This window comes from Pongo pygmaeus, chromosome 14 (genome assembly GCF_028885625.2).
Source record: "Pongo pygmaeus isolate AG05252 chromosome 14, NHGRI_mPonPyg2-v2.0_pri, whole genome shotgun sequence".
Classification (NCBI taxonomy): Eukaryota; Metazoa; Chordata; class Mammalia; order Primates; family Hominidae; genus Pongo; species Pongo pygmaeus.
In genome coordinates, this window is record NC_072387.2 from 40,984,123 (window position 1) to 41,011,299 (window position 27,177).

Sequence of the window (27,177 nt, forward strand, 5' to 3'; positions counted from 1 at the left end):
CAACAACAAACAAATGAACAAAAAATAAAAATAAAAAACAAAGCTGGTAGCATCACACTACCTGACTTATAAGGCTATAGTAACCAAAACAGCATGATATTGGTATAAAAATAGACATATCAACCAATAGAACATAATAGAGATCCCAGAAATAAATCCATGTATTTACAGCCAAATGATTTTTGACAAAGGCACCAAGAACATACATTGGGGAATGGACACCTTCTTTGAAAAATGGTGCTGGGAAAACTGAATATCCATATGCAGAAGAATGAAACTAGACCCCTATAGAAAAGTCAAATCTCACCATATACAAAAAATCAACTCAAAATGGATTAAAGGCCTAAGCATAAGATCCAAAACTATAAAACTACCAGAAGAAAACACCACAGGATATTGGTCTAAGCAAAGAATTTATGGCTAAGACCTCAAAAGCAGAGGCAACAAAATAAAATAGTAGATAAATGGGACTTAATTAAATTTAAAAGCTTCTGCACAGCAAAGGAAACAATCAACATAGTGAAGAGACAACCTGATGAATGGAAGAAAATATTTGCAAACTAATCATATGACAAGGGACTAATATCCAGAATATACAAAGAACTCAAACAGCAACCCAAACGCAAAACAAATAAACAAAAAATAACAATCCCATTAAAAAGTGGGCAAAGGATCTAAATAGACATTTCTCAAAAGAAGATATACAAATGGCCAACAGGTCTATGAAAAAATGGTTGATATCACTAACCATCAGGGAAATGAATATCAAAACCACAATGAGATATCATGCTACCCCAGTTAGAATGGCTATTATTATTATTTAGAGACAGGGTCTCACTCTGTTGCCCAGGCTGGAGTGGCAGTGGTGTGATTATAGTTCACTGCAGCCTTGAACTCCTGGGCTCAAGTGATCCTCCTATCTCAGCTCCTGAGAAGCTAGGACTACAGGTGTGCACCGTCATGCCTGGCTAATTTTTGTTGTTGTTGTAGAGGCAGAGTCTCACTATGTTGCCAGGTTGGTCTTGAACTCCTGGGCTCAAGCAATCCTCCCACCTTGGCCTCCCAACATGCTACCATGGTATGTGTGAGCCACTACACCTGGCCACAGAATGACTGTTATTAAAAAGACAAAAAAATAATAATAACAGATGCTGGGGAAGATATGGAGAAAAAGGAACTCTCATACACTGTTGTTGGGAATGTAATTTAGCACGGCCATTATTGAAAACCGTATAAATATTTCTCACAAAACTAAAAACAGGACTGCCATATGATCTAGCAATTCCACCTCGGGATATTTATCCAAAGGAAAGGAAATCATTATATCAAAGGGATACGTGCACCCCCGTGTTTATTGCAGCACTATTCACAACAGCAAAAACATGGAATCAACCTAAGTGTACACAAATGGATGGATGGATACAGAAAATGTGGCATATATACACAATAAAATACTACTTGGACATAGAAAAAATAATGAAATCCTGTCATTTCCAGTTAAGATGAATGGAACTGGAGGTCATGTTAAGTGAAATAATCAGGCACAGAAAGACAAGTATCACATGTTCTCATTCATACATGGAAACTAAAAGAGCTGATCTCATGGAGGTTGAAAGTGAATGATAGTTACCAGAGGCTGAGGAGGGTGTGTGTGTGGGTGAGTGGGTGGGGTGTGGAATGGATGAAGAGAGGCTGGTTAATGAGCACAAACATACTGTTAGATAGAAGGAATAAGTTTCAATGTTTAATAGCAGCGTAGGGTGACTATATAGTTAAAAACAATGTATTTATATTTCCAAATAGCTAGAAGAGAGGTCTTGAAATGTTCCCAACACATATAAATAAATACTTAAGGTGATGGATACACTAAATACCCTGGCTGATTATTAGACATTCTATGCATGTAACAAAATACTACCTATACCCCCACTAAAATGTACAAATATTGGCTGGTGCAGTGGCTTACACCTGTAATCCCAGCAATTTGGGAGGTCAAGGCGGGCGGATCACAAGGTCAGGAGATCAAGACCATCCTGGCCAACATGGTGAAACCCCATCTCTACTAAAAAAAAAAAATACAAAAATTAGCTGGGTGCGGCAGTGCATGCCTGTAGTCCCAGCTACACGGGAGGCTGAGGCAGGAGAATTGCTTGAACCCAGGAGGTGAAGGCTGCAGTGAGCTGAGATTGCACCACTGCACTCCAACCCGGGTGACAGAGCAAGAGTCTGCCTCAAAAATAAATAAATAAAATGTACAAATATTATACATTAATAAAAAAATTTCAAAAACAAACAAAAAGAGATGGAAATACAAAAGAGACCCAAATGGAAATTCTAGAGTTGAAGAGTATAACAATTGAAATAAAAAATCCAGTAGAAGGGGTTCTACAGCAGGTTTGAGCAGGCAGAACAGTGAATTTGAAGACAGGGCAACTGACATTATGCAGTCTAAGTGTCACAAACAAAAAGGAATGAAGAAAAGTGGAGAAGAGCTGAAGAGACTATGGGACACCATCAAGTACACCAACCTAAGCATAATGGGAGTCTTAGAAGATTAGAAGGCACATAGGCCAGGTGGGGTGGCTCACGGCTGTAATCCCAGCACTTTGGGAGGCCAAGGCAGGCAGATCACTTGAGGTCAGGAGTTCAAGACCAGCCTGGCCAACATGGTGAAACCCCATCTCTACTAAAAATACAAAAATTAGCCAGGCATGGTGGCAGGCGCCTGTAATTCCAGCTACTCGGGAGGCTGAGGCAGGAGAATCGCTTGAACCTGGGAGGCGGAGGTTGCGGTGAGCAGAGATCCCGCCATTGCTCTCCAGCCTGGGCGACAGAGTAAGACTTTGTCTCAAAAAAAAAAAGGGCACCTATAAGAGATCAGCATTAGGATTAAGAGCTGAATTCTCACCATAAACTACCAAGGTCAGAAGGCAGTGGGTTGACATTTTCAATGTGCTGAGAGAAAAATACTGTGAACCATGAACTGTATATCCAGTAAAACTATCCTTCAAAAATGAAGGAAAAATTAAGATATTCCCAGATAAAGAAAAACCAAGAGAGTTCACTACTAGTAGAATGGCCCTACCTGCCCGTGACCAAAAAAAAAGGTAAAGGGAATTTTTCAGGCTGAAATAAAAGAACATTGCATAGTAACTCAAATCCATGGGAAGAAATAAAAAATAACAACAACAACAAAAAAGACTAACAGCAAAGGAAACTACATGGGTAAATATAAAAGTCAATATATGCTTTGTAAGTCTTTTTTCCACATAATTTAAAAGACAACTACATAAAACAATTATTTATAAATCCATACTGATGGACCACAATGCATAAAGATGTAATTTGTGACAACAGCAACAATATAATGGAGGGAACAGAGATATATGAGAAAAGTTGTATGTAATTGAAACTAAGTTGGTAAATTCTAACTGAATTGTTACAAATGAAGATGTTAATTATAATCCTTGCTGCAGGTTCTCTTGCCAGCTCATTTCCTAGGTTCTACCAATAGAAATTATTGGTAGGACACTGGAGGTGAGAGGGGGAAAAATATGTTTGTGTTTTTTTCTGGCTTCTGATGGCAATTCCAACAGAGTTGTTGCAACACACAAGTGAAGGCTCCTGAGTTGCTGTTGAGAAAGCTCATGTCCAACAGGAGAAGCCTCAACAGCACAATAATCATGGGTTCTGGGTAACCTCATTTTCTATTTCACTCTTCTAGCACTAGGAATAACTGCAGCTTCTTGCACATATCAAGGTTTTGGAAACTTAACATCCACTTTTTGCTTCTCCAACCATTCCAACAACTTTGTAACCAATTCCTTATATTAAATACCCCTATTTGAAATATCTAGAGTGTATTCTGTCTTTCTTACTAGATATAAACTACTGACTGACAAAAGTACATCAAGAAATCCTACAAATCAATAAAAGAGATAAAATAACTAAATAGCAAAATAAGCAAAAATCATGAAAAGGCATACAAATGGTCCAAAATACATGAAATAAAAACCAACCTCATTAATAATAAAACTAATACAAATTAAAACCACAATAAGATAAAATTTCATGTCTGCCAGATTAACAAAATTGTTAAATCATCCAATACCAAGTGTTAACAAGAATCTAAATTCTTGCTTTTTTTTTTTTTTTTTTTCTTTAGACAGAGTTTTGTTTTTTCACTGGGGATGGAGTGCAGGGGCTCAATCTCGGCTCACTGCAACCTCCACCTTCCGGTTTCAAGCGATTATCTTGCCTCAGCCTCCAGAGTAGCTGGGATTACAGGTGCCCACCACCATGCCCAGCTAATTTTTGTATTTTTAGTAGAGACGGGGTTTCACCATGTTGGCCAAGCTGGTCTCAAACTCCTGACCTTGTGATCCACTGGCCTCAGCCTCCCAAAGTGCTGGGATTACAGATGTGAGCCACTGCACCCAGCCCGAATCTAGAAAAAATTCTTCTTCACAGTTGGTGGGGGTATAAAAAAGCACAATCACTGTGGAAAACATTATGATTATTATGTAAAATAACCAAACAGGTCACCACCCTAAAACTCAGCAATCCTACTCTTAGGTAACCCCAATATGAGTTATAAATCCATATTGATGGACCCACAATGAGAACATAGCAACTTTAAAACTTTTTTGACTGTTACTCAAAATAAGAAATTTATTTTATAGTCCTTCTCAATACACACAGTCATACACACGGCCACAAAAAAAGTTTCACAAAACAATATTTTCCCATAATATACTGTATATGTAATCCACACTGTAAAAGCATATGTAAAACTATAATGCATATATAAAATGGAAAACATGTATTTTCTTATTTATTTTAGTTTTGTTTCTTTTTGAGACAGAGTCTCCCTCTGCCACCCAGGCTGGAGTGCAATGGCATGATCTCGGCTCACCACAACCTCTGTCTCCTGGGTTCAAGCCATTCTCCATCCTCAGCCTCCTGAGCAGCTGGGATTACAGACGCGCACCACCACTCCTGGCTAATTTTTGTATTTTTAGTGGAGACGGGGTTTCACCATGTTGGTCCAGCTGGTCTCGAACTCCTGACCTCATGATCCACCCGCCTCGGCCTCCCAAAGTGCTGGGATTACAGGTGTGAGCCACCATGCCCGGCCTAGTTTTGTTTCTTAACTGCTAGATGATGTGAGACTGTTATATTTTTTAATATGCTGGTTGCAATCTACCGAATTGATTTTATGGCCCTCTAATTGGTCACATCCTACAATTTAAAAACTACTACCCTAAAGAAATTCCAGCACATGGCTACCGGGCATTCTTCAGAGTAGCAAAAATCTGAAAACAATCCATCTATCCATCAATAGATCGAATAAGCAAATTATACTATGTTCATAAAATGGAATATGATATTGTAGTGAAAATAAATGAACTACTAATATCTGCATTAATATGGCTAAAAAACAATATTGAGCAAAAAAAGCTAGTCACAGAGGCCAGGCGTGGTGGCTCACCCCTATAATCCCAGGACTTTGGGAGGCCGAGGCAGGCAGATCACTTGAGGTCAGGAGTTCAAGATCAGCCTAGCTAATATGGTGAAAATCCGTCTCTACTAAAAATACAAAAATTAGTTGGGCATGGTAGTGGGCATCTGTAATCTCAGCTACTCCAGAGGCTGAGGCACAAGAATCCCTTGAACCCAGGAGGTGTAGGTTGCAGTCAGCCGAGATCAGAGACTCCATCTCAAAAAAAAGAAAAAAAAGAACCTAGTAACAGAATACCCACACCATGATTGAGTTTATAGTAAGTTCAAAACTGGCAAGCCTAAACCCTGTATTGTTTGGGTTTATACTATAAAGAAAAGGAAGGGATCAACAAATACAAAACTCAAGATAGTGACTTCCTTTAGGAAAAAAGGAAGGGCCTGTGACTAGCAAGGGTCTTCTTAATTATATATAATATTCTATTTTTTAACCTGGGTAGTGGTAACATAGATATCCATTTTATTATTAGTCTTTAACCAAATAGCTGCATCTTACATGTTCTTTTATATGACGCATGTTGTAATAAATATATTTTTAAGTAGAAAAGGGAGTCTTCCCTAAGAACTCACATAGATTCACACTAAGACCTGAAAGTTACTTCATTTCCTTCTTTGATAAAGTCCTGAATATTGACAGATAAGAGATTTTAGTAAGGCATTTTAAATAACCTCTATCAATATCCTTATAGATAAAATAACACAAACTTGATGTAGTAAAATTAGATAAATTATTAGGTTGATATAAAATGGCCATTCTCATAATCAAAAATAGTTAAGAATTAACAATTTCATATGATTTAACCTATTAATAATATATCTGCTAGAGATAACGTGAAGATGAAGAAATACTAGCTGATTTGAAAGACACTGGAAGTAGAATATATAGTCTTGGAAATTGGTTGTTATTGTGAGAGAGGGGCATTTTTTTATTTGATTGTTTGTTTTTTTGAGACAGAGTCTCCCTCTGTTACCCGGGCTGGAGTGCTGTGGCACAATCTAAGCTCCCTGCAACCTCCGTCTCCTGGGTTCAAGTGATTCTCCTGCCTCAGCTTCCTGAATAAGTGGGACTACAGGCAAGCGCCACCACACCCAGCTAATTTTTGTATTTTTAGTAGAGATGTATTTAGTAGAGTACTTTTAGGGTTTCGCTATTTTGGCCAGGCTGGTCTCAAACTCCTGACCTCAAGTGATCTGCCTGCCTCGGCCTCCCAAAGTGCTGGGATTACAGGCGTGAGCCATTGTGCCTGGCCGAGAGAGGGCATTATTCTAGAGACAGAAGAATCAAGATCCAGACAACCACTAGGTTAGTTATAACATTAATGTAGGTAATAATGAAAAAAAAATTGTTTGAGGGCTATAGTGAATTGAAAAATAACACAGGCCAGGCATGGTGGCTCACGCTTGTAATCCGAGCACTTTGGGAGGTCGAGGCTGGTGGAATCACCTGAGGTCAGGAGTTTGAGACCAGCCTGACCAACATAGTGAAACCCTATCTCTAATAAAAATACAAAAATTATCTGGGCATGGTGGCAGGTGCCTGTAATCCTAGCCACTCAGAAGGCTGAGGTGGGAGAATCGCTTGAACTTGGGAGGCAGAGGTCGCAGTGAGGCAGGATTGCACCACTGCTCTGTTGCATGGGCAACAGAGCAAGACTGTCTCAAAAAAATTAAAAAAGGGAAGCAATGCATTTGCTTTTAGATATGCTCAGTTTCAGGAGGCCCTTATACTCACAAGTGGAAATGTCAAACAGGCAGTGAGAGATATGCATTCAGATCCCAGGTAGGAAGTATTGGCTAAAGTTATAGGAGACAGCAAAGAAGTGGGATTGAAGTCACATTTGAGATGGCCTCAGGGTTAAGGAAGAAAGAAGATGAGAGCGTGGAATAGAACATTGGAAACAACATTGAAGAGGTCATCAGTGCAAAAAGAGACCAAAAAAAAGAAACTAAAATAAGGAGAGGATATGAAAAGAGGAATATTTTATAAGTTGAAGGAAGAGGTAATTTCAAGAAAAAAGCAGTGAAAATTTATTTTAACAAATATTTGAGTGCTACTGTGTCCCAGACATTGTAAGGCAGCCAAAGAGTTGATACTCTCTTTCCTTTGTTCTGTCAATATTTTCATTGGTAAAGTGAAGAACAAAAGTAAAGAAGTACTTTATCATATTTTCAAATGAGAGAAAGGAGTAGCAGCTGATATGACAGAATCAGGATCCAAATGTATTCCAATATACTGGAAGTGATGGGCACATGTAAGGCACATGGATGTGCTTTGGTCAAGGAACAGGCCAAGTTGGACATCTGGGACAGAGTGACTCGGTGAGTTTAGGGCGCAGGTGCATACTCTGCTTGTTACATAACCTGTTTGTGTAAGCTCATACTGGGCTCGAAGCCACTATTCTTTGAGAAAGGTATAACTGCCCTGCTGATGCCCTGCACACCCAGAGAAAAGAGAGAGAGCCAGAGTTGTTCGTCTTATAGACAGACAGGGGAGAGCCAGCTCGGCTTGTGCCCAGAGAGAGAAAAAGTTAAGCTACTAACCCTGTAAGGGAGAGCCAACCTTGTAGCCCAGGGAACGCAGCTGTGTGGGAGTGGCAGGAGCTGCAGAGCTGGAGCAGATAGCTGAGATAAAGGCAGACAGTGTAAGAGAGCTGCTGTGAGAGAACTGCTGATGAGGAGCTAGTGTGAGTGAGCTGCTGATGAAAGAGCTGCTGAATAAAACCATATTCAACTGCTACGGTCCCCCAAGTGTTCTTTCAGCTATTCCTCACCCATCCACCCCTTCCTTTTGGACCTCAGCATGGGCTGGAACCTGACCCTGAACCTGACATTTGGTGTAGTCCTCGGCAGAATGAGATGAATGGGTCTTCAGCCCACAAGACTCCCGGGTCGGCAATGTGGCTGCAGCATGGGCTGTGGTACCTGGTGGCAGCTGTGCTGCGTGGATGGGCTCCAGTGGAGATATGGGTGGCAGTGGACAGGTCCCCTGTGAGTGTGGAGATGGAACTGAAGCACCTGGAAGAGCACAGCACCAAGAAGGTACATGCCTTTGTCAGCAGAGTCAGATGGGTGTTTATGACTGTGCTGCGGGACATGCATGCCCAGTCCCTGTGGGATGCAGCACAGGGAGGAGGAAGAACCTTGGTTGCAGGCTCACCCAGTGGTCTGCCAGAAAATAGAGCACAAGCAGCTGTTGGGCCCCAAAGGTGGGCCTAGGGACACCCACCCCCATTGAGTTGTGGGAGTTAAGCAAGTAATGTCGGCAGCGTCTGGGGGGTCCCCTCCCTGCCTGAACATTCCATCTCTGAGACGAAGGAGCTGACACATTTCCTGCTCTGCCTCCAAGATGGAGAGGCTGGCTTCTTTAATTAAAGTGTGGACTGATGCTGGTCCAGAGAAATACCAGAGACTGTCAGACGACGAAAGTCAAGTATAGACTTGGTGCAACTCAATCGGGAGAAGGATGTTACTGTACAGCCCGGTCCTGCCTAAGTGTTCCAGTTCAGGGAGTACCTGCTGCAGTCAAGTGGAAGTGTAAAAACTTTTCTGTTTGATGAGGGAACTGGCTGAGGTGCCTGGCTCGGAGGGACACTGGACCACGGCAGCCACATGTGGACTTGGCAACCCACTGGTCCCTGAACACGTATAAGTTTCTGGGTAGGGCTGCATCAATTAATGGCTATGAAAGCCAGTAAGTGAAAGTGAGACCTGTATCTTTGCACCTTGGCATCAGCCGCTTGGCTCTCTGCTTATGCATTGTGTATCTCTCCCCAATGCCTGAATGCATTCTGGGGGTGGATGTTTTGCACAGCTTGGCAGCTGTGCTGTCTGTCACAGACTTGATGGACTACTTGACAATGGAACTGGGACTTCTTTCCCAGACAGCCAGGAACAGTTTGCCTTCATGGGAGGGCGACAGTGGACTTCCACAGTGTTGCAGTGGTGTCATAGTCTTATTAATGATGTTATGCTAACTTCTGATTCTTTTACAGGTTTAAAAGCAGCAATGCCCCTCTTGCCTGGGATTGGGATAATGAAACTGAGGCAGCCTCTTCCAATAGCCAAGCAGGCTATTCAGTAGACACAAGCCCTATGGGTAGTTGACTAGGGGTGCTCATTTAAGCTGGATGTGCATGTGACCACAGATAGTTTTGGCTAGGGCCTATATCAATGCATGAGGCACTTGGGAGTGACAGTAGGCTTTTAGTCCCAACTATGGAAGGGAGCTGAGCTCTCATACTCTGATAGGGAAGCAGTTAGCAGCTATATATACTTCCCTTCAGGCTAATTAGAGTGTGGCAGGATAGACAACTTACCCAATAGCGGGATGCGTGCATTCATAGGTAACAAGCCCCCAGACTGGGATGGCGCAGATACCCACTTTAGCAAAGTGTAGCACCTACTTAGAACAGCGGAGTATGCTGAGTACAAGTCCCTTAGCTGCAGTGTTACAAGAGGTCTTGGGACCTGTAGTCCTAATGCAAGATAAGGCCATGGGGCCTGAAGCACCCCTAGACCCTAAGCCTTCACTGTTAGGAAGAACAACCTCCCATTCTTAATAGGGCAGGGTACACAGATAGGTCTAGCTGGGGTGCTACTGCTGCCTGGATTGCTGTCACAGTCTAGCCTAGTACTGACACCATATGGTTTGAAACCAGGTGCAGGCCAAGTAGCCAATGGGCTGAACTCAGTGCAATGTGAATGATGATCACCAAGGAGGTGACACCTACGGTAATCTGCACTAATAGCTAGGCAGTTTTTCGAAGCTTATGTATGTAACGGGCCTGTGTGTCCAGAAGCTTATGTATGTGTTGGACCTGGGGCCTATGTGCCAAACCTGTGTATCAGGCCTGCATGCCCAAAGCTTATGTGTCAGGCTTATGTATGAAGCCTATGTGTGTTTATTGGGCCTCTGTGCCCAAAACCTCTCTCTCTTGGCCTAGAGGGTGAAATGTAAGGTATATGGATGTGCTTTGGTCAAGGAATAGGCCAAGGTGGACATCTGGACCAGAATGACTCGGGAGTTTAGGGCACAGGCGCATACTCCACTTGTTATATAACCTGTTTGTGTAAGCTCATACTGGGCTCGGAGCCACTATTGTTTGAGAAAGGTATAACTGCCCTGCTGACACCATGCACAGGGCTTGTGTGGGCGCACCCAGAGAAAGAGAGAGACAGCCAGAGTTGTCCATCTTGTAGGCAGCAAATGGGGAGCCAAGGCTTGGCTCGTCTTGCACCCAGAGAAAGAGTTAAGCTGCTAACCCTGTAAGGGAAAGCCTGCCTTGTAGGCCAGGGAATGCAGCTGCGTGTGGGAGCAGCAGGAGCTGCAGAGCTGGAGCTGACAGCCAAGATAAAAGCAGTGTGAGAGAGCTGCTGCGAGAGAGCTGCTGATGAGAGAGCTAGTGCAAGTGAGCTGCTGATGAAAGAGCTGCTGAATAAAACCATATTCACCTGCCTACAGCCCCTTGAGTGTTCTTTCAGATATTTGTTGCCCATCCACCCGCTCCCTTCGGACCTCAGCATAGGCCGGAACCTGACACTGGGTGTGACAGCACACCCTCACAAAAGGATATCTAAGAAGAATAAAAATACATCGCCTATGAACAATTCTTGCCCAAAATATTTAACCTGAATTTAATCAAGCCTCTCTCTAGGCCTAACTTCCAATTTACAAGAAATGCAAAGGCTAGAAGATGTTACATGACACCATGAGGAAAACAATCAGATAAATCCAGAAAAATAGGATGGTCTATAAGACAACTGGCCTGAACTCTTAACAAAGACAACATCGTAATGAGTAGATTAATAAGAAAAGGTGGAGGACTGTTCACATCACAAGTGACCAAGAGGAGGTCATATGGGAACTCTCTGTACTCTGCTCAAGTTTTTTATAAACCTAAAACTGTCCTAAAAATATAGTCTAAAAAAATAGAGAAATGCTGAGTCAGTCACTCAGAGAGAAACGTCAATACTAAGAAGATTCCACTTTCTGGTTCTTACTCATTTGGTACTGCAGCATCAGTGGCTGAAAGTGCAACACTTCCTTTTTGCTGTGCTGGTTATTTTTCTTCATATATAATGCCACTGGTAAGCATGAAGAACAGTTTCTTTTTTTTTTCCCCTCACACTCAAGGGAAGTCTAAACAGCTGACCAAGGAAGGCACGTTCATCACCTGCTGCCACTGATCAAAGCAAAGGTATCCAAAACACCTGAAAAGCTCCTCCCTAGAGTAACAGATATGCCACCTGGCCTAGAGCTCTGCCTCAAATATGGCCTATTCAAAGTTCTGTATTCTGAAGATGAAGAAATCAAGCTCCAGAAAGGTCACACCTGTGAGATGAAACTAGCTGAGCCTAGGCGAGGAACCCATCTCCTGACTCCTAGTCTGCCACTCTTACCCGACACTTTCAATGAGAGTGAAAATAGCCTGGCAGACATCCCTCCTGCTGGAACTGTCTTTTAGACAGTAAAGCAATTCCCAAATATATAGAGCACTATCAAATACAATAGCCATTAATTAATATGTAGCTACTAAGCACTTGAAATGTGGCTAGTCTGAATTGGGATGTGTTGTAAGTCTAAACTGGATTTCAAAGAGTATGATTTTTAAAAAGTAAAATAACTTATTAATAATTTTTAAAATATTGGTCAGGCACGGTGGCTCACGCCTGTAATCCCAGCACTTTGGGAGGCTGAGGTGGGCAGATCACCTGAGGTCAGGAGTTCAAGACCAGCTTGGCCAACATAGTGAAACTCCATCTCTACTAAAAATACAAAAAAATTAGCTGGGCAAGGTAGTGGGCACCTGTAATCCCAGCTACTCAGAAGGCTGAGGCAGGAGAATCACTTGAACCCAAGAGGCGGAGATTGCAGTGAGCCAAGATCGCACCACTGCACTCCAGCCTGGGCAACAGAAGGAGACTCCGTCTCAAAAAAAAAAAAAAAATTAAATATTTATTATATGTTGAAATAATATTTTGATAGGTTAAATCAAATCCATTATCAAATTTATTTTTAAAAACAAGCAAAGATAACAAGCAACTAAACACAAGGTGTGAACATTGACTGGATCCTAGGTTGGGGAGAAAAAAAATAAAGCTATAAAAAACAGTGTATTCATTTTCTATTGCTGCTATAATAAGTGACTGTGTAACAAGTCACCACAAATTTGGTGGCTTAAAATCATACAAGCTTATTATCTTAAAATTCTATAGGTCAGAAGTCCAAAACTGGTCTTACTGGATTAAAATCAAGGTTTCAGCAGGGATAGGTTCCTTTCTGAAAGGTATATGAGAGAATCCATTTCCTTGTCCTTTCCAGTCTCTTTTCCAGAGGCCACTGACATTCCTTGGCTTGTATTCTTCCATTTTCAAATCCAGCAACACTGTCTCTCTCTGTGCCTTTCTCCCATAGTCACGTTTCCCTCTAACTCTGTTTTTCTGCCTCTATCATCCACTTTTAAGGACCCTTGTGATAACATTGGGCCCACCAGATAATCTAGTATAATCTCACTATTTTAAGATCAGTTGATGAGCAACCTTAATTCCCCTTTGCCATGTAAGATAACATAGTCAGAGGTTCAGAGGATTAGGACATGGATACCTTTGGGTACAGGGGAAGCATTATTCTGCTTACTACAAATAGTTTTGTGACAATGGCAGAAATTTGAATTATTATAGAATTTTTGTTAATTTGCTTGCATATAATAAGGGTATCATGGTTATGAAAGAAAATGCCTTTTTCTTAGGAATGCCTTCACTTAGGAGTGAAAGGTCTTATCTAAAACTTATTTTCAAATAGTTCTGCAAGTAAATAAATGTGTAAACTTATATACATGTTCATATATACATATATCTATAAAGCAAATATGGCAAAATGTTAATGATTTTGAATGTAGGTAGAAGGTATATACAGTTTATTATTACTATTATATATATTAACTTTTCTTTACATATCAAATTTTCCTTAATAAAAAGTTAGAAAAATTCAAACAAATCCACAAAATGTCATGGTCAATTATACAAATACATATGATAGAAATGTACTTAGCGGCCTATCACAATGGCTCATGCCTGTAATCCCAGCACCTTGGGAGGCCGAGGTGGGCGAATCACCTAAGGTCAGGAGTTTGAGATCAATCTGGCCGACACAGTGAAACCCTGTCTCTACTAAAAAAAAAAAAAAAAAAAAAATTAGCCGGGCATGGTGGCATGTGCTTGTAATCTCAGGTACTCGGAAGGCTGAGGCAGGAGAATCACTTGAGCCCGGGGGGGCAGAGGTTGCAGTGAGCCAAGATCGTGCCACTGCACTCCAGCCTGGGCAACAGAGTGAGACTCCACCCCAGCCACCGCACTAAAATAAAAATGTGATCTAGCCATAGACCATGTGATAAAAGAGCTAGTGGTGTTATATTTACTTTGATTTTAAAAAGTCACATGGCTAACAAAAAGTTAAATAAACTTAAGTAGCAGCATTTAAAGGATTATCTGAAAGAGTATCTTCTTCCTGTGAGTCACTGACAGTGGAGTACTGTACATGATCCATGCATCCATATGTGCATAAAAAATGTCTAAAGACTGAATACCTGTCACATATACCTGTGTTAATATTATACATAACTATATAGATGACGTTATGATTAATTAAAAAGTGTCGCTTAGCATTCTATATTTTTCATCACTGGACACTAAAATTATACTGTCACCATGCAGAAACTGTTAAAATTTGTCATTTCAAAGCATTCTCATATTCACAAGTGCTGAGAATCAGCACTATAGATAAATGCCCTCAGTCTGTTCTTGCCCAGGTCAGAGCAAATGTAGATTAAAACGAAATTATTTATCTGCACACTCACTTAATCAAGAAATGATTTATGGTGGCTTACTGAAACAGCTCCGTTGTCTGGGCTATATACCCTGATTTTTGGTCAAGGTTGAGAAAGAATTCAGGACATGGGCACACACGAGGAGTGGGTTTAGGAGCAGAAAGTTAAATAGAAAAAGAGAGAGAAAGCTTCCTCATGCAGAGAAAGCAGGTCATCCAAGAGAGGGTCTCCAAACAGAAAAAGGATTGGCTAGCACGAATGTGCCAAGTTTTATAGTCCAGTTTGAGGAGGCGGTGTCTGATTTACACAGGGCTCATAGATTGGTTTAATCAGGTATGACGTCTACATAATGCACAGGGAAGGCTGGTTATCCCACCCTAATCTTATTATGCAAATGGACATTCCAGTTGATCAGTGCCACGTTGTCTGCTTCTTTCTGTACACACGGCTGACAAAGAGAAGGGAAGATGGAGCCTCCATCTTGAACATGATTGGCATGACTGCCAGTATCTATGTCTGCAGCTCTTCGTTAGAAAGGAAAATAATTTGGGGCTGCTTTTCATTAAAAAGAAAAGCCTTACTGAGGATTCCCATACCCCTACGATCTGCCTAAGTACTTTCTTAACTCCTATATCATTATGAAAGCACATACACTATGACGAAAATAAGTTGAAGACAGATAAGAAAAATACGGCAAAGGGAGAAGGGCAGGAAAGACAGAACAAGAACCTTTCACACAAAAGGCATGATATATCTTGTTAGAGGTGAAATATTTCATGCAATTCTGTCTATCCGGATACCTTAAAATGGTATTGAGGAGAATTACATTTCCAGGAATGTAGTAAGTAGGTAACAGGATCAAACAACTAAATCCTGGATTAAACATTTTTTCAAAATATTTTCTAAATGCACTGATGAGCTTCTGAAAAATTACAGAATTCCCAGGATTCCTGAAGGCAGAACCCAGAAGGGTCAGCTGACCTCAGCCGCCTTTGAAAACATTTGATAAACCAGATGAACTGCATCTTCAGGGTTTTTGTAAACTTAGGGCTTTTTGTGGGCACAAGTTAACAGGGTAAGGGAGCAGGCCAATAACAATTCCCTCTCTAATAAAGCTGAGACCTCAAACGGCTTCTTTGCTTTTGTCTAAAAGTGAACAGAAACTTATCTCTACCCTCCAACCAAAACTGCAAGGAAAAATAAATTATGTGGAATTCTGATGCTGAGTGGATTAGGGTAGGGAACATCACATCTAAGGATCTGGAACCACAACCCAGCCCTCACAAGCTGCTCTCTCCCTAGTCTAGAAAACTGCAGACCAGTAATTTAGAATGATCTCAGGCTGGTACTGCTGCCAGGCACCTGGCAGAAGTAAATATAATCCTTGCTGGAGAAATCTATTTTTATCCAAGGGCTCAAAAATACTGATACAAATAAAATTCCAAGAAAAATCAGTAGCTTATAGCAAAAAATAACAGAATACATCAGAAACATATAACCATGAACAAGGAACAGCAAAAACAGACCTGAAGTACTGTGGATATACAGCATGTAAAATAACCACATTCACTATTTATAAAGATATATCTAAACCGACTGTAGGGAATAAGAAACTCTAAATACTAACTAAATAAAGTGGAAAAAGTACCCCTGGCAGTGTGGTGCAAGGTGGGTGTGGCAGGACCATGGGGCTCGAGTGCAGCCCTGACGGGAACACAGACCATTTTAGTTTTGACTGCTGTTACTACTACTGATAACTGAACCAAAGTAGTGATGCTACTTGAAGGAAATTTCTGCAACCCGCAGTCAACTATCATATGATTGTGAGCCATGCCTTTAGTGAAGAGGAACACCGAGCCCCAGCACTTGTGCCAGGGAGCTCTGCCTGAGGGGATTACCAGTGAACTTGAATGTGTAATCAATAGTACTCTTGCCACTATCATACACCAGCTGAGCGGTCTGAGATCTACTCATTTCTCCTTGGGCAGTCAGAAGGTGGAGGAAAAGATGCCCTGGCTATGAACTATGCAAGGCTTAGAAGGGCCAAAAGGCTGTGCCATTCACATCAATGACCCCCTTAAGAACCATTTTCTGCAAAAACTTCATCAGCGCAGCCAAGTACAGCATGTGGTCATTTCTCCCTGAGTTTTTGTATTTGCAATTTACCAAACCTGCCAATGCTTTCTTGCTCATTAATGTATTGCAGCAAATTCCAGATGTGTCTCCAACAGGAAAATATACAACTCTCTTGCCTCTGATTTCAGGGATCCAAGAGGTTATAGAAGATTTTAAATGACATATGGCAGACAAAATAGATAATACAAAGAACTGGGAGTTCCTTCCTACAGACATAGTCCTGATGTCTTCCAGTGAACCTCAGTTGATTGTTATATAGCAACGCCTAATCTGGATGGAGAGACAGATCTAAAGCTACAGCAGGCTTTGCCAGAAACAGGTTGAATGCAATCAGAAAACTGATTGTTCAGCCTATCTGGAAAAATAGACCTAATCGTCATTTCATAGCTTAGATGGAACCTTTAGCCTAAGTGGTAAAAGCTCTGTTCCAATTGGGCCTGACCAGGTCTTTTTAAGAGGTATACAGCTGAGAAATAATCAGCAGATTATTGGCATAGTTATTTACACTGGATTTGAAACAAAATTCATGCAGAATTCTGTCAAATCACCTCTCAAGAGATCAAAGGTTGAGAAAATGATCAATGTGCCAGTCTCCCTTTTGTTCCTGCTGCTCTTGGTCATGTCCCTGATTCCAGCTCCCAAGTCATTGTTTGACATACTGGTGTTCATCATCTTGTACCAGAACCTCATCCCCATTAGTCTGCTGGTCGCTGTGGGAAAATTGTGAAATATATTCAGGCCCAGCTTATACACTGGGATGAAGATATGCATTATAAAGTAAATAACATCTATGCCATGGCCAGAACATTCAATCTCAATGAAGAACTTGGGCAGGTAAAACATCTATTTTCTAATAAAACAGGAATATTATGACATTTAAGAAGTGTACCATTGCAGGTGTAATTTACGGTCAGACACCTACTTCCATCCTAGAGTCCTGTGAATTTAATGACCCCAAATTATTGGAGAACTTTGAGAATGGCCATCCCACAAAAGACTATATAACGCAATTTCTTACCCTGTTATCTGTGTGCCACACTGTTATTCCCGAGAGATGGAAATAATCTAATCTACCAGGCTTCCTCCCCAGCCAAAGCAGCTTTAGTGAAAGGAGCAAAAGAATATGGCTTGTTCTTGTACAAGAACACCATACTCTGTCACCATAGAAGCTATGGGAGAAAAATGCTTTTGAAATTCTTAATGTCCTGGAGTTCTCTAGTAATAGAAAAAGAATGTCTGTAATTGTCTGGACCCCTATGGGATGGCTCTGGCTCTACTGCAAAGGGGCTGATACAGTGATTTATGAGAGACTTTCAGAAGATTCTCTATTTGTTCAGGAGACATTAACCCATCTGGAATATTTTGCCACAGAAGGTCTGAGAATTCTCTGTGTTGTGTATAGAGATTTAACTGAGAAAGAATATAATGGGTGATTTCGGAAGTACAAAAAAGCGAGTACAACTGTACAAGACAAAATTCAAAGGGTAGAAAAATGGTATGATATTATTGGCCAGGCACAGTAGCTTACACCTGTAATCTCAGCACTTTGGGAGGCCGAGGTGGATGGATCACCTGAGGTCAGGAGTTTGAGACCAGCCTGGCCAACATGGTGAAATGCTATCTCTACTAACAATACAAAAAAGAAATTAGTTGGGAGTGATGGTGGGTGCCTATAATCCCAGCTACTCAGGAGGCTGAGGCAGGAGAATCACTTGAACTCAGAAGGCAGAGGTTGCAGTGAGCCAAGATCACGCCACTGCACTTCAGCCTGGACAACAAGAGCAAAACTTTGTCTCAAAAAAAAAAAATAAAAAAGAACGTTATGATATTATTGAAAAGGTAACATAGGCCATATGTACTCTACATGCCAAGATAAATATGTGAAGGAAATCTAGTTATCAATGTTTTCATATCTTGAAGTAATTATTTATTATTTATTTATTATTTATTTTTTGAGATGCAGTCTGACTCTGTCACCCAGGCTGGAGTGCAGTGGCGTGATCTCAGCTCACTGCAAGCTCCACCTCCTGGGTTCATGCCATTCTCCCACCTCAGCCTCCTGAGTAGCTGGGACTACAGGTGCCCGCCACCACACCCAGCTAATTTTGTTTTTTTTTTGTTTTTGTATTTTTAGTAGAGATGGGGTTTCACTGTGTTAGCCAGGATGGTCTTGATCTCCTGACCTCGTGATCTGCCCGCCTTGACCTCCCAAAGCGCTGGGATTATAGGCGTGAGCCACTGCGCCCCGCCAGTAATTATTAAAACAATGAAATTTTGTTTTTTCTTCAGAAGTAAAAAAAAAAAAAAAAAGAAAAAGTAAAAGGATCCCCAAAATGTATAAATATGAAAAAATATTAATTACTGAAAAAAACCTTGTCAACAAACAATGTCATGAGTTAAGGACAGGTAACGGAAGAATTAGTAAACGGAAAAAGACATCTGCAGAAAATATCCAGAAAGCAGCAATAAGAATAAAATGATAAAAATATGAAGATTAAGAGACAGAAGGGAGAATGAGAAGATCAACATACATATAACCGGAGCCTCAGTAGAAGGGAAGTGCAGGGAGAGACGGAGAGAGAGACAGAGACACAGACTGAGAGAGAGAGAGAGAGGAGAAAATAAGACAGAGTCAATGTTTGAAGAGATTTATCACTGATAAATTTCCAAAACTGATGAGATACACCATTCCACAGATTCAAAAAAAAAAAAAATGCAGCAAATCCAAAATAGGATAAAGACACAAAAAATCCTCACCTAGACACATTATAATGAAACTTCAAAACATTAAAGTCAAAGGGAAGGCCTTAAAATCAGCCAGAAAATGACAGGCTATCTTCACAGGAACAACAATTAGACTTCTAGCTGACTTCTTATCAGAAACAACTGAGGAAGAAGACAGTGGAATAATTTCAGTGTAATGAGAGAAAAGAACTGTCAACCTACTATTCTATATCTATTGACAATATTGTTCATGGAGGGGAGCAAAATAAATATATTTATTTTCAAAGAAACAACAGAGATTTGACCTGGAGAACCTCATTTAATGCAATTGTAAAGAGTGAAATCCAGGCAGAAGGAAAGTAATATCAGATAAAGAGTCCAGATTAAAAGTCCACTTGACAGGGAATTTTAGTGAGAACTCAAGCACTTACTAGTTAGTTGGATGGCATCATATTTAAAGTCTCTTCAACAATGAAGAGACTTTTTTATACATAATTTTAATCTTTGAAAATCAGACGCTAGATCCATTATATCATTACTTGGAGTTTCCATCTCACCTGAGTTGCTGTCTTACTAGGAAACATTTGATATTTCTTCAGTCACACCTGAAAATGGAAATAACATTTAGATTGTGCTTCACAACTTTTAAAGTGCTTTCATAAACATCATCTTGTTCAAATCCACAACTGTGCTACTATTATTTTCATTTTATAGACTGAAGAACTCATAGAGTGTGATTTCTCCAAGACTGTATAGTTAATAGAACTCAGAAAGGTTTTCTGAACCTAAAGATTGGAATTTTTAGGCCAGGCACGGTGACTCACACCTATAATCCCAGCACTTTGGGAGGCTGAGGAGGGCAGATCACTTGAGGTCAGGAGTTCAAGACCAGCCTGGCCAATATGGTGAAACTCCTTCTCTACTAAAAATACAAAAATTAGCCAGGAATGGTGGTGCATGCCTTTAACCCCAGCTACTCGGGAGGCTGAGGCCGGAGAATCGCCTGAACCCAGGAGGCAAAGGTTGCAGCGAGCCAAGATCACACCACTGCACTCCAGCCTCAGCAAGAGTGAGACTCTGTCTCAAAAAGAAAAAAAAAAAGAAAGATTGCACTTTTTAGATTGTGTTCTGCCTTTAAAAGTCCCCTAAATATCTTTAGGATTAAAACACATCTATTAATCAAAATTTTAAATGAAATCCACATATATAAACAAGTGAAAGTGGAGGGAAGTGTTCTGGTTGAAGAGAGGGCATAGTCAAAGCTCCACTTACACAGCCTCCCACTATCTGCCTGCAATGGCTCCTAAACTCTTCTGTGGACTAGTTTGAAGGTCACTGATTGACACTGTCATCCTACTTTCACCTTATAAAGTAGTCTCAGACTCATTCACATTACTTAGTCTCTAACTCAAATCACTTTCTCTCCACCCCAAGCTGACTACCAGTATTCACTTACAGATATTCAAGACTTCAGAGGATCTTTGAACTCCCCCAAATTGAATAGTATATGTATGTACATGTATGTAATTTTAATGGAAGAGGGACTATTACAAGGACTGTTTATAGGCAGAGGAACTATTTCATTGGGTTTTGAAAGTAGTCCATGATTCAAAAAAGGGGTAAGCCTCTGGTTCTGGCTTACAAGATCATGGCTTTAATTCACACCACAAATCTTATTTTCAGGGCCAGTTTTCCTGGTTTTTGTTTAGCTTTCCTTATTGACTATTATTCAAACTCTTATTCTGTAAATACCTGACTCAGTCTAGTCCAGTTTCTGGAACTTATTATCTGAATGCAGATGGTGACCCTGTCATATTCTAGCCTTGGGAACTAGACGCAAATATTGCCTACACTGTCTTTGTTTTGTGTAATGAATTTTACAGTGTTCTACAGTTCAAAATTTAAATATATATTCATGTAAATATATATAATTTAAACCTTCAGAGCTCTGTTGCTATATCTTCCAGGGTATATGGTACATGGGGGCTTTCAACTATATTTGTAGCTGGCCTACGAATAAATGAACACCATTGGCTTATGCTTATCTTTTTTGTATGTCTTAAATATTGCATGTAAAATGTCAATAAAAGACATACAAAACTTAAGCAATACCCTCCAGGATGCTAGCCAATGCCTGATTCATAATGGGTGATAAATAGTTATCTGTTAAATAAATTTTTATTCATACTAGGTTTAGTTGTTTTACCAGGTTATTTTATTTTAGCTGACTGTATACAATGAATTGTTATAGTGGGGTTTACATACCTAGTGTGATTATAATTAAATTGATTACTTGTAATTAGACTTGTTTGAGACAGAGTCTCACTTTGTCGCCCAGGCTGGAGTACAGTAGTGCCACCTCGGCTCACCTCAATCTCTGCCTCCTGGGTTCAAGTGATCCTCCCACTTCAGCCTCCTAAGGAGCTGGGACTACATGCCCAGCTAATTTTTTTTTTTTTTTTTTGTATTTTTGTATTTTTAGTAGAGACAGAGTTTCACCATGTTGGCCAGGCTGGTCTCAAACTCCTAACCTCAAGTGATCCTCCCACCTCAGCCTCCCAAAGTGCTGTGATTACAGGCGTGAGCCACTGTGCCTGGTCTTAGACTCTTTACAGTCATATTTCATATAGTTTTCCTATCAGTAGGTGAAAGAGAAAAAGACTGCTTCTACTCTGAATCCCAGAGAATAACAGGAAAGATTACAAAACTAAGACATAATTTTGTAAAAGTTTTCATGTTATTTCATCTGTTAAGAATGTTTAGGTGTTTTGTTTTGGCTACAAAATTTAAATTTCTCTTACACTAATTTCATATGACAATATTACCTTTTGGGTTGGTTTTGATTCTATCTACTACTAGTTTGTTTGTATTTCAAACTAAGACATACTTATTCAGACTTTTTAAATTCTAGTGTGTTCCAAATTCAATTACTTTTAAATGTCTATGAATTTTCATCCAATTATTTCACTAATGTGGTAAACTTAAACATTGATGTCTGAAGCAGTAGCCATTATATTTGGTCCATTAGTTTACTTACAGCCCAGCGCTAATGTTTATTAGTCAAACGAAATCTTAACTTGGGAAACCCTCTTCTTACACTCAGCCAGAGGCTATAATTCACAACTAGTATTTTCACAAATGGGTTCAACTGAAGACAAGTACTGTGGGAAAATGTAGATGGGCAAAGCAAATCTATCAGGGCAACTGGAAAACTAAGTCAAGTTCACATGCTACAAATAAGGACAGAGAAGTGCCATCTCACTTTCAAAAAAGAAAAAAAATGCAGGTGGCCTTTGATGAACAGAATATTTCTCTTCAACCTATTTTAACCCCTATATTCTTATCTAAAATTTCCTTGTTAAAGCTATTAAGGTAAGCTTCAGAATATTTCCTGCTATAACTACTTAGTAAAACTAGTTAGTGTATAAAAATACAATTGATTTTTGTAGGTTGTACATCACTAAATTTCAGCACATCTTGGCATCCAGACTAACACATGGTGAAAGACAGGAACATGGCAGATGATCTTTATTTATACTTACTGTATGGGGGTACAGCAGGAATGGATAATAGCATTGCATGATTACTTTTTACTTTTAAAAAATTAATTTCTAAAATAATAATTTAGTAATTTTGTGCTACAGTTTTCTGTTTTGTTTTGTTTTTTTTGCTAACACCCCTCACTATTACATAATACATTTACAATATGGGAATGATACTACCAGGCTCACTTTTAGGAGTTGTGTAAGTCTTTGTCTAAGACAACCAATACAGAATTAGCCAGGTGTGGTGGTGCGCGCCCGTTAATTCCAGCTACTCGGGAGGCTAAGGCAGGAGAATCGCTTGAACCCAGGAGGCAGAGATTGCAGTGAGTCAGGATCACGCCATCGCACTCCAGCCTGGGCAACAAGAGCGAAACTCCATCTAAAAAAGGAAAAAAAAAAAAAGAAAGAAAAGAAAAACCATTCGGGGCCAGGCCCAGTGGTTTACAACTTACATAATCCAAGCACTTCAGGAGGCCAAGGCAAAAGGAGTGCTTCTGCCAAGAGTTTGAGTCCAAGAGTTTGAGTCCAAGAGTTTGAGACCAGCCTGGGCATTATGGCAAAACCCCATCTCTACAAAAAATACAAATATTAGCCAGGTGTGGTGGCGCACGTCTGTAGTCCTAGTTACTAGAGGGTGAACTGAGGTGGGAGGATTGCTTGAGCCTAGGAGGTCAAGGCTGCAGCGAGCCGAGATCATGCTACTGCACTGCAGGCTGGGCGACAGAGCAAGACCCTGACTCAAAAAATAAATATATAAAAAATAAATTAAAACTAAGAAAAACAGTCTCATGTGCTATTAGTTGCATTTAACTGCAAACATATAACTTGAAAAAATATAGCTAAAGACTTTTCATCTTTAATAAAGTCATTTTCTTCTTAAAAATGGATCTAGGGTAGTTTTTTTTTTTTTTTTTTTTGAGACAGAGTTCCACTCTTGTTGCCCAGACTGGAGTGCAATGACGCCATCTCGGCTCACTGCAACCTCCACCTCCCAGGTTCAAAGGATCCTCCTGCCTCAGCCTCCCAAGTAGCTGGGATTACTGGCACAGCGCCACCACACCCAGCTAATTTTTGTATTTTTGGTAGAGATGGGTTTTCACCATGTTGGCCAGGCTGTTCTCGAACTCCTGACCTCAAGTGATCTGCGAGCCTCAGTCTCCCAAAGTGCTGGGAAAACAGGTGTGAGCCACCATGCCCGGCTGTAATTCTTTTTAAAAAATAGCTAGAAAATACAATCTTGCCTTCATCTTAAGTATATGAAATACTGTTAGAATATGTTGAATTATTTCTACTTAGATAACCTCATAACTAAATTATTGCCACAATATGAATAGCCTTTAGCCATAAAATTAAAAGCATAAGAACACATTTATAAAGAATACTTAGAATGCAGAAAATTTTCAACTTACAAAATAGTTGTTTTCTACAGAGCTGTGCAAACTGACATCTTGGTACGCTGCTACAAAATAATTTTATTATAGTCACAGGCTAACCTCAAAAAATTTCACTAGAAATATGTCATTTGTTTTCTTTCCTTCCTTTATTCTCACCTTCCTTGTTATTTTGTTATTGAAAATGGTATAACATGATTATTATTCTTGTCAAATAAGATTAAAGTCATTTACTTTTTACCCACACATAAAGGAAATCAGAAGAGTTCCTGAAGTAAATGAAGAACAGCTGGAAAAGCAGGTAAACTAGATTTTAAAAGATGTTAAGAACTTCACACACAAAAAAGCCCAGGCCCAGATGGCTTCATTGGTGAACGCTATCAAACATTTAGTGAAGAATATCAATTCTTAAGAAACTCTTCTAAAAATAGAAGAGGAAGGAATACTTCCCAATTTAGCCTATGAGGCCAGTATCACCTTGATATCAAAACCAAAAACATCACACAAAAACAGAAATATACAAACCAATATTTCCTATGAATATGGATGCAGAACCTCAAAAAAATAGCAGACTAAATCTAGCTACATAAAAAAAAATGATTACACTCTGTGACCAAATGTGATGTTATCTCAGGAAAGCAAAGTTAGTTTAACATCCAAAATTCAATTAATGTAATAAACCATATCAGTAGAACAAAGGATAAAAACCACATCATCATCTCAAAAGATGCAGAAAAAACATGGGCAAAATCTAACATTCTGTCATGACAGAAACCCTTAACAAACTAGAAACAGGAAGAAAACTAAGAGCTGGGCATGGTGGCTCACACCTGTAATCCCAGCACTTTGGGAGGCCAAGGTGGGAGGATCAGTTGAGCCTAGGAGTTCAAGACCAATCTGGGCAATACAGTGAGACCTTGTCTCTACAAAAATATTAAAAAGTTAGCTGAGTGTGGTGATGTGGGCCTGTAGTCTGAGCCACTCAGGAGGCTGAGGTGGAAGTGTTGCTTGAGCCTGGGAGGCAGAGGTTGCGGTGAACCAAGATTATGCCACTGCACTCCAGCCTGGGGAACAGAGATGTCATCTCAAACAAACAAACAAACACCTAAATCAAAATAAACTAGGAACAGAAACGAAGCTCCCCAATCTGATATAAAACATGTATGAAAACTCCACATTCATCATACTTAATGGTGAAAGGCTAAATATTTCACCCTGAAGATCAGAGAAAAGACTACAAGAATGTATACTCTCACCATTTCTATTCAACATTACACCAGAGGTGATTAGGCAAGAAAAAAAATTCTAAAATACAAATTGGAAAGAAAGAAGTAAAACATGTCTATTTGCAGATAATAGGATCTTATACATAGAAAATTCATAGGAATGTAATTAAAAACTATTAAAAATAATAAACTGGGCCGGGTGTGGTGGCTCACGCCTGTAATCCCAGCACTTTAGGGGGATGAGGCGGGTGGATCACCTGAGGTTGGGAGTTCAAGACCAGCTTGGCCAACATGGTGAAACCCCATCTCTACTAAAAATACAAAAATTATCTGGGTGTGGAGGCTTGCACCTGTGGTCCCAGCTGCTCAGGAGGCTGAGGCAAGAGAATCGCTTGAACCCGGGAGGCAAAGGTTGCAGTGAGCTGAAATTGCGCCACTGCACTCCAACCTGGGTGACAGAGCAAGACCTCGTCTCAAAAAAAAAAAAAGTAAATAATAATAATAATAAAAATAAACTGGCTAAGTGTGGTGGCTCCCACCTGTAATCCCAGCACTTTGGGAGGCAGAGGCAGGCAGATCACGAGGTCAGCAGATCGAGACCATCCTGGATAACACGGTGAAACCATGTCTCTACTAAAAATACAAAAAATTAGCCAGGTGTGGTGGCATGCACCTGTAGTCCCAGCTACTCGGAAGGCTGAGGCAGGAGAATGTTTGAACTCGGAAGATGGAGGTTACAGTGAGCCGAGATCTCGCCATTGCACTCCAGCCTGGGCTACAGAACGAGACTCCATCTCAAAAACAAATAAATAAAAAGAAAGCAAGCAAGAAATTAAAGAAGCCAGGCACAGTGGCCCACACCTGTAATCCCAGCTACTCAGCAGGCTGAGGAAGAAGGATCACATGAGGCCAGGATTTCCAGACCAGCCTAGGTAACATGGTGAGACCCCATCACTAAAACAATTTTAAAAATCGCCAGAGACTACAGCCAGTTTGGTGATATATGCCTGTAGTTCCAGCTACTCAGGATGCTGAGGCAAGAGGATTGCTTGAGCCCAGAAGTTTAAGACCAGCCTGGGCAAAATGGTGAAATCCCATCTCTACCAAAAAAGTATAAAAATTATCTGGGCATGGTGGCATGTACCTGTGGTCTCAGCTATTTGGGAGGCAGAGGTAGAAGGATCACCTGAGCCCAGGGAGGTTGAGGCTGCAATGAGCCGTGATCGCACCACTGCACTCCAGTCAGAGTGAGACCCTGTCTTTAAAAAAAAAAAAAAGTAGAAGATAAAATATTCAGGCCAGGCGTGGTGGCATGCGCCTGTAATCCCAGCTACTCGGGAGGCTGAGGCAGGAGAATCACTTGAACCCAGGAAGAAGAGGTTGCAGTGAGCCAAGATCGCGCCACCGCACTCCAGCCTGGGCAACAGAGCGCGACTCCGTCTCAAAAAAAAAAGGAAAAAAGAAAGAGGTTATCGTAGGATTAGGTGAGATTTTATATATAACAAATATCTTCCCCATAGCAGGCATATAGGAAATATGAATCATTTATTTTTATTTCACTACGTTGTGAGCATTTTTACAAGCTATTTTTCTGAATAATGCTTACTATATTAACTAAAATTTATTATTATTTTTTTTAACGGAGTTTTCGCTCTTGTTGCCCAGGCTGGAGTGCAACAGTGCAATCTTGGCTCATTGAAACCTCCACCTCCCGGGTTCAAGTGGTTCTCCTGCCTCAGCCTCCCAAGTAGCTGGGATTACAGGTGTGTGCCACCACGCCAGACTAATAAGAGGTGTACTATCATCATCC

At 40.4% G+C, this 27,177-nt stretch overlaps 1 protein-coding gene across 6 annotated transcripts in view; it reads right to left on the reverse strand.

Moving 5' to 3' along the window:
* The window catches only part of N4BP2L2 (NEDD4 binding protein 2 like 2), a 100,859-nt gene that overhangs the window by 21,805 nt on the left and 51,877 nt on the right, over window positions 1–27,177 (reverse strand). The window contains exon 7 of one of the 6 annotated variants that reach the window (XM_054446805.2): window positions 19,763–19,810. The exons of 4 other annotated variants lie outside the window; for them this stretch is intronic. In XM_054446805.2, coding sequence (XP_054302780.2) covers window positions 19,801–19,810 — 10 coding nt within the window. In that variant the 3' untranslated portion in view covers window positions 19,763–19,800. Of the gene's footprint in view, window positions 1–19,762; window positions 19,811–23,286; window positions 23,321–27,177 lie in introns of those variants that run through there. One more of the 6 variants, XM_063650749.1, reaches the window with a different exon arrangement.